At 31.2% G+C, this 9,372-nt stretch overlaps 1 protein-coding gene across 1 annotated transcript; it reads left to right on the top strand.

Moving 5' to 3' along the window:
* The first annotated feature begins 757 nt into the window (after nucleotides 1-757).
* Nucleotides 758-8,387, top strand: LOC124420812 (pupal cuticle protein G1A). Its single transcript, XM_046955005.1, has 2 exons — nucleotides 758-866; nucleotides 7,790-8,387. The coding sequence occupies exons 1-2, from the start codon at nucleotides 855-857 to the stop codon at nucleotides 8,180-8,182; spliced, it is 405 nt and encodes a 134-aa protein (XP_046810961.1). The 5' UTR covers nucleotides 758-854; the 3' UTR covers nucleotides 8,183-8,387.
* The last annotated feature ends 985 nt before the right edge of the window (nucleotides 8,388-9,372 follow it).

Raw genomic sequence — 9,372 nt, 5'->3', positions numbered from 1 at the left:
GTCTATAGTCGAATCTATAGTCTAGTCTATAGTCGAGTCTATAGTCTAGTCTATAGTCTAGTCTATAGTCTAGTCTATAGTCTAGTCTATAGTCTAGTCTATAGTCTAGTCTATAGTCTAGTCTATAGTCTAGTCTATAGTCTAGTCTATAGTCTAGTCTATAGTCTAGTCTATAGTCTAGTCTATAGTCTAGTCTATAGTCTAGTCTATAGTCTAGTCTATAGTCTAGTCTATAGTCTAGTCTATAGTCTAGTCTATAGTCTAGTCTATAGTCTAGTCTATAGTCTAGTCTATAGACTAGTCTATAGTCTAGTCTATAGTCTAGTCTATAGTCTAGTCTATAGTCTAGTCTATAGTCTAGTCTATAGTCTATAGTCTAGTCTATAGTCTAGTCTATAGTCTAGTCTATATTCTAGTCTATGGGATGATCTTTAGTCTAGTATATAGTCTATTTTAAAGTCAAGTCAATAGTCTCGTCTATATTCTGGAGTTGTATTTCCTTACAAAGTATTGAGAAAGTTTATCCTTCGCTTTGACTTTATTATGTATGTGCCTATGAAGAACGTTCTTTTCGGATAAGGGTATCCGTTATTGACCTTGTAATTGATTGAATACCCTAGCAAACAAATTTATTTGGTTGTTTATCAAACTAATTTATTACTTCTAATTGAATTGGATTAATTTAAGATTTTTTTGGCTCTTTCATAGTTTTTTTCCCACAAAGTATAAATAATGTTGCGTATTAAAAACTTGTTGCAGTTTCTAATACGAATTAAATCGACGTGTGTGCTGCTCTGTTCTGCTGTAAATTCTTCATATATTCAAGAATAAATTTAAAAACAAATAACATTGAAATGAAATATCTTGTAAGTGTGAAGCAAAAAAAAAAATAAAAATAATAATAAAAAAAATCCTTTTAAAATTGTTAAAAATATAAATTTTAATAACGTTCTCCGCATATTAAAGTTAAAAAAAAATACTAAAAAAAATTATACATATGTATTTACTTTTTTCATGCAGTACAAGTTAAAATAATGTCAGCAAAAAGAAATAAACAAATATATGCATATTTTCGGGTGTTTTGTTCGCTAGAAAACTAATAGTAGTATTACATTGGAACTTTCTAACTTTGTTGTTGTTTGTTATAAATAATGGTCAGTCAGATCTAGACTATAGACTAGACTATAGACTCGGCTATAGACTAGACTATAGACTAGACTATAGACTAGACTATAGACTAGACTATAGACTAGACTATAGACTAGACTATAGACTAGACTATAGACTAGACTATAGACTAGACTATAGACTAGACTATAGACTAGACTATAGACTAGACTATAGACTAGACTATAGACTAGACTATAGACTAGACTATAGACTAGACTATATACTAGACTATAGACTAGACTATAGACTAGACTATAGACTAGACTATAGACTAGACTATAGACTAGACTATAGACTAGACAATAGACTAGACTATAGACTAGACTATAGACTAGACTATAGGCTAGACTATAGACTAGACTATAGACTAGACTATAGACTAGACTATAGACTAGACTATAGACTAGACTATAGGCTAGACTATAGACTAGACTATAGACTAGACTATAGACTAGACTATATACTAGACTATAGACTAGACTATAGACTAGACTATAGACTAGACTATAGACTAGACTATAGACTAGACTATAGACTAGACTATAGACTAGACTATAGACTAGACTATAGACTAGACTATAGACTAGACTATAGACTAGACTATAGACTAGACTATAGACTAGACTATAGACTAGACTATAGACTAGACTATAGCCTAGACTATAGACTAGACTATAGACTAGACTATAGACAAGACTATAGACTAGACTATAGGTACAGTGAAATAACTCCCAAATGAAATAACTCCCAACGGGTAAAATGAAATAACACCCAATCAACTGTCCATACAAATTGGGAATTATTTCATATGAAATAACTCCCAATTTGTTGGAACTTATTTCATATTTTAATGTTACTGAAATGAAATAACTCCCAATAAAATTTTTGTTGGGAATTATTTCATTTTTTTGAAGAAAATTAGGAGATATTTCATATGTATTTAAGTTATTTCATTTCTGTAAATTTTGTTGAAATTGGAAGTTATTTCATTCTTGTTGGGAGTTATTTCATTTTGTGGTAATAATTTTCCAAACTTTGGTGGATAATGCATTTTGGATCCTTAAACAAGTGTCGTGGACAGCCGGCCTTCGGCCGGTCGCAAGGGTTTAAAACTCTGGGGTATTTCGAATACTGGCTTCGCTAAATTTAACCTTTCTTTGTACACCATGTATTTTATATCATTATGATTATGAACACTACGATACTTTCAAATGTATCACAATTCCATATGACAATTTTAATAATGCCCATGAGCATAGTGACATAAGTTCCATGGAATACAAATAGTCCATTTATCATGAAAAGGCTTAATTTAGCGAAGCCGGTGTGTGAAATACCCCAGAGTTGAAAACCCTTGCGCCCGGCCGAAGGCCGGCTGTCCCCCACACTTTCGTAAGGAGTTGGGAGTTATTTCACTTCTGTTGGGAATTATTTCATTGGAAGTTATTTTACACAAATAGATTCTTCGACTTGGGAATAATTTCATATTTTTTGGGATTTGTTTCATTGGGAGCTATTTCGCATTTTTTGGGACTTACATTTGTAAAACTCCCAAACTTCCAATTACTGGGAATTATTTCATTTTAAACTTTGGGAGTTATTTCATTTTAAAAGTTAATTTTTGATGAAATTGGGGTTTATTTCATTTTACTCGTTGGAAGTTATTTCATTTGGGAGCTATTTCACTGTACCTAGACTATAGACTAGACTATAGACTAGACTATAGACTAGACTATAGACTAGACTATAGACTAGACTATAGACTAGACTATAGACTAGACTATAGACTAGACTATAGACTAGACTATAGACTAGACTATAGACTAGACTATAGACTAGACTATAGACTAGGCTATAGACTAGACTATAGACTAGACTATAGACTAGACTATAGACTAGACTATAGACTAGACTATAGACTAGACTCTAGACTAGACTGTAGACTAGGCTATAGACTAGACTATAGACTAGACTATAGACTAGACTATAGACTAGACTGTAGACTAGACTATAGACTAGACTATAGACTAGACTATAGACTAGACTAGACTATAGACTAGACTATAGACTAGACTATAGACTAGACTATAGACTAGACTATAGACTAGACTATAGACTAGACTATAGACTAGACTATAGACTAGACTAGATTCTAGACTAGAGTATAGACTAGACTAGATTCTAGACTAGACTATAGACTAGATTCTAGACTAGACTATAAACTAGACTATAGACTAGACTATAGACTAAACTATAGACTAGACTATAGACTCGTCCATAAGCGTGGACGACTCGTACTATAGACGAGTCTATCCACTCTTTAGATTAGAAAATATATATATATATATATATAATATATATATATATATAATATATATATATATAATATATATATATATATATATGTATTCTTTAAAACACACTTAGACTTAATATTCTTTAAATTTATTTCAGTCAATTTAAAACAATTCCCATAATTGCATAATCTTTTCTTAACTAAATAAATAATTGTACTTAACTTAAGGTTTACAATAAAACTTATTTACTTAAACCCTAAGTAAATTACTTAAACGTATTTAAACCTTAACATGAACTAAAATTGTCCACCAAAGAATCTTCATTTCTTTGACAATCATCCTTGATAATTAAATTGTAATTAAATACATACTAACAGTTATTTATTTATTATTTTTTTTTTTTTTTGCAATGTAATAAATGACAACTTTGTATTTGAATTCATTATTTAAATACTTGAGTTACGACAACAAGAATCATTTATTCATATAATAGGGTGGTGGACTACGAAGTTTTAAAAAAAATTTTTATATTTATATTGTGAACTTTTGGCTCATTGAACTGTTTTCAATTTAATTTGTATTGTAGAATGAAAATTCTTTAAAAATAAATTTATTGGCAAAATAAAATTTCACATGAACTGCACTGTTAAATTATTCGATAGTGTTGATTGCAATACAATTTACTGTCAATTTGTTGCAAAATATTAATTTGTTTTTGATATTGAACTTTAATTAATTGAGACAACAATAAAAATGGGACAAATTTAATCGGCTTAAATTTTGTTTGGAAAACAATTTTTATGTTTCTTTTTAAAAATATATTTAGTTATACATTTCTGTATATTAATTAAAAAGCTGCATCGTTTTTTTTTTTTGAACTTTTACTAAGCGGACTTATTGATTTTCAAAACCCAACAATTGAACAAAACTTTATTCTATATTGACCAAGTTTTTAATGTTTATGGCAATGAACTTTAGGCTGAAAAAAAGAAACCGCTTTATTCGGAATTGCCCTAATGTATACACCCTTATATGTATGTATGTATAACTTTTTAAATGCTTGATGTCTTTTTAATTAACTTGAATATCCATAGATAAAAGTTGCTAGAAACAGTAGTGAACAATGTAAAGACAACCAGAAAAAAAGGATATATTTATTATAGGAAAACATGTCAGCGCGTTATATTCGGTTATGCCAAATCTTAAGTACCCTTCACCTAAAAGTTGTGCATAAACTTCTTTTATCTTGAGGAGTAAAAGAGGTGCTACCAGTACCTCTTGTCTGTTGTGATCTATCATTGCATTGATTTATCCTGGGTTCGAACCAGAGAACCATAAAATCTGTTACCAAACAAAAAGATCTGATTACCAAAGATCGGAAAGGTGCCTTCGGGTGGTACGTATTGGCTGTAGATGAAACTAAAACTCACGAGAAGAAAATGTTAGTAAAAGGACTGATATGAGGTGAAATCTATATTTCGGAAAAGATGTTTTTTCCAACCAAAGTTTTAGGAATTTTACCATAGAATAGGAAGGAAACTTCCTTATAAACGACCTATCACAAAAAGCCATTTAATCCTGGTAATACAGCAACCAGATTTTTCGGCAAATTTAGGGACTTTACGCTGTTTCGGTTGTTAGTGCATCACGAAGAAAATTTTTGCTAAAAGACTGATAAATGGTGAAATCTATATTTCGGAAAAAATTCGGCACCGTTAAACCTCAAGTGAATATGTCGAACGTTTTTTTCCAATAAATGTTTAGGGAATTTTTCCCATAGAATTTTTCTTCCTTGTCAGGGTATGTTTAGGGTTTAATCTGTTCTTAAATGACTTATAACTACGGAAGAGTTTCGGACTTTGCTTTGTTTCGGTAATTAGGGGCATTTCACACGATCACACTTTACGTACGACAAGTCTAATGAAAAAGTAAAATTAAATTCTATCCGTATGACATAAAAGTCGTTTGATTTATAGTTTTTTTACACGATTGGTATTAAACCATAAAAAAGTAAGATGGAAACAGCTGTTTCACTTTTTTTATATGTGTTTACATAAAATTACCTCCCTGATCTAACGCGATCTGCTTGTTTTTGGAATCATTTCAAAAAATGAAGAGAGCCATACGACTGTCAAATTTTTCTGTCTGTTTTCTCTCTCAATGTGTGATGGTTTCATTACATATTGCGTTTAGACGATCCCATCCGTATTCTTCTACACAAAATTTAGACAGATCATATTACTTATGTGATCGTGTAAAGCCGGCTTTACCAGAGTTTGGGACTTTGTTTTGTTTCGATTATTGAAAAGGTGCCTTCGAGTAGTAGTTGAACTCACAAGAAGAAAAGGCAGGTTAAAAGACTCATAAATGATGAAATCTATATTTTGGAAAAAGTTGTCGGATATTTTTTCGAATGAATATTTAAGGTAATTTTCCCATAGAATAATCCTTCCTTATCATAGTATGTTTAGAGTTTACTCTCTACGTAAACGGAAGCCATTTTATCTGGTAATGCAGCAACCAGATCTTTTTAAAGGTTTCGGGAAACTTTGGGCCTTTATGTTGTTTCGGAGATTATTGGAGATTTCCCTTTGGGTTTCACGTGATTTCCGTAGTTTAAATCCAAACTCACAGCAAGAGAATGTTGGTTAAAAGACTGATATGAGATGAAATCTATATTTCGGAAAAGGTTTAGTGCAATTACTTCGTTCATCGGTAAACCGAGAGTGATGTCGGATGTTTTTCTCAATGAATGTTTCGGGAATTTTCCATGTAGTAATGTCTTTTCTTGTCAGAGTATGTTTAAGGTTTACCTGCTCTATTCATAAACGACTTATCACAACGAAAGAGTTTCGGACTTTGCCTTATTTCGGTAATTAGAGAGGTCTGTTTAGGTGGCACCTGGTTTCAGAAATTTTAATGCAACGAAAGGTAAACGAATGTTGTTTAAAAGATTGATCAACAGTTAAATCTATAATTCGGAAAAGTTTGGTACAGTTACCTCGTTTACCGGTAAACCTGATGTTTTTCTCAATGATTGTTTCGGAATTTTTTCCCATAGAATTTTCTTTCTTTGTCGGGGTATGTTCAGGGTTTACTATGTTAATTTCAGTCTGATCCGAGTGGCTTCTCTGTGAGTTTGAACTTGTCTTTATATTATTTGATGGTTTAGTATTTCGGTCTACAGATTATGAATCTATTTCAGTTCCGAATCAACAGGCAGGTTATAAATATGAGTGGATTAGTAATGATTATTGATTAGATAGTTTGATTACTTGAAAAAAGTGCGTATACATGGACCGAAGAAACCGTGAAGAATAATTGTCACCAACTTGTTAGTAATACAAAGGGGTGATGGGGAGTCGTCAGCAATGGCTAATAAACATAATTTATAGGATCAAAAATACTAAGAAAAGGTGACCTCCGGTAGGTTAGTGTTCCAGTCTTGTAGACCGTGTTAAGAAGCGCGCGCGACAGACTAATTAACAAATAGAATGACAAACCTACATATACCTTTCTGACGAAGGTGAAGTGTATAACAAAATAACTGTAAAGAAAATGACATGGAGCAAAAAAAAAAAAGAACAAATAATAAATAAATACAAAAAAAATTAGAAATGAAATCAACTCTTAATTTGATTTATGAGCTTTAAATACAAAATGTCATTAGGGTTTAAAGAACAAAAGGCAATAGGAAAACTGACACCAACAGATTTAATAAATTTAATTATTGTTATAGTTTCCTTTAAACCCTTTTCACTTTTCAGTGATAATAGTATGATACAATTAAGACGACATTTAAAAAATTTCTTACTTGATTAAAGCCGTCATACATGGTTGTCAGATCTTACAATGTTGTCAGTAAAATGTTCACAAAATGTCTAATAATCGTCTAAACTTACAACGTTGTCAGAAAAAGCAATACCGATAATATTACAAGACAACATTTGTAAGTTGTCAGTATTATTAGACATTTTCTGCTCACTTTAATGACAACGTTGTAAGATCTAACAACCGTGTATATATAGCATTATTAAAAAATTAAAAGAAAAAGATTTTTTTAAAGTTGACTTAAAAAAAGTCGACTTTTAAAAAACTCACAAGCTGTAAAAAACAACATTTTAATAAAACTTGATAGTTTTTTTTAAAAACAGTCAACTTACTGAAATTGACTAAAACTTTATCTTAAAATGATAAACAAATTCCCAAAAGTCGACTTTTTTCAATTATTAAACCTAATTATATATGATTTGAATCAATCGAATATATGACTTTTTTTAATTTATATAAAATCTAATTATATATATTTTTTTATATTATAGCTCTTGTTGCTGTTGGCTCTCGCTCTCTGCCAAGCCGCCCCAGTTGAGGATAAATCTTCTTCGTCGTCGTCCTCCTCCTCCTCGTCTAAACCGAAACGTGGTTTACATTTAAGTCTCGGCTATCATGCACCCCTTATTACCTCCTCCTATATAGCCGCCGAACCAACTGCTATTTATCAAGCTGCTCCCGTTCTTACACATGAACCCATTCTTTCGCATGCACCACTCATTTCCCATCATGCGCCCGTCTATTCACATGCCTCACTCATACAACATGCTCCCCTTCTATCGCATGCACCCCTTATTTCGCACGCTCCACTTATTGCTCATGCACCCGTTTATTCATCGTCTCATACTATTTTGCCCTCAATCCATTCAATTCATCACTATTAAGAAGAAGCAGAAGTTTGGATCTTTGCATTAAAAGATAATTATTTAAATTAAATAATGACATTAATAAAAAATGAAAAGTTGAATTTTGTATGATGAGTAATTTGTTAAACGATATATTTTAATGATGTTTGTTGTTGTAACTAAAATCAAACATAATTGTTAAATTAACGATTAAGAAAATTTTCAAATAAATTAACAATTGATAAAGGAAATTGTTAAATATTTATTTTCTTACACTTACAGTGGAGCTGTGGCAGGTAAATGTACACAAAATATTAACATCCATAAAAAGTTAAAGAGAAAACAAGTTAGATAGTCTTAAATACTTAATGAACCGATTCACAATCGAATACTCGATGCATTCCATATATAGAAAACATATTCATGTAGAATAATGTGGAAGTTATAATCAAGTATAAATCGATTCAAATAAAAAGACAACGTCCTTGATTAGTCCATAGATAGATTGTTGATAGACTAGTTCATAGATTATTTAAAAGACTAATTCTTAGAATACTTCATATACTAGTTAATACACTAGTGACTAGACCATTGACTAATCAAGTGACTACTGTAAAAGCCAGTCCATAGACTAATAATAAATGGACTAGCTGATGATCTTAACATTAGAAATCTTAATACACTAGTGACTAGTGCATAGACTAATCAAGTGACAACTGTAAAGATAAGTCCATATAACTAGTAAAAGGACTGACCCATAGCCCAAACATTAGACTTCTTAAAGAATTTGTCGTTAGACAATATAATAGATAAAGAACAAGTAATAGTGCTATATTCGGCTGTGCCGAATCTTATATACCCTTCACCATAGTGCACTTTAAACATATTAGTTCTATACATTTTTTCCCGACTACATTAATATTACACCAAAAGGTTGTCTCAGATTTTTGCTCATATCTCTGTATTTACCGACCGATTTAGCTGATTTTAAATAGCGATCTTCTCGAAAGCATGTCTAACAGTATTATTGAAGATTCGGATCTCGCCGATATCTGGGGTCCTCTAAAAACTGATTTCAACAGACAGACGGACGGACATGGATTAATCGACTCCACTATCTATAAGGATCCAGAATATATATACTTTATAAAGTCGGAAAATTATATTATAGAAATTACAAACGGAATGACAAACTTATATATACCCTTCTCACGAAGGTGAAGAGTATA

The sequence above is a fragment of the Lucilia cuprina genome, chromosome 6 (assembly GCF_022045245.1).
Source record: "Lucilia cuprina isolate Lc7/37 chromosome 6, ASM2204524v1, whole genome shotgun sequence".
NCBI lineage: Eukaryota > Metazoa > Arthropoda > Insecta > Diptera > Calliphoridae > Lucilia > Lucilia cuprina.
Note: the sequence above shows the minus strand (reverse complement) of the source record. Positions and strands in the feature narration are given on the sequence as shown.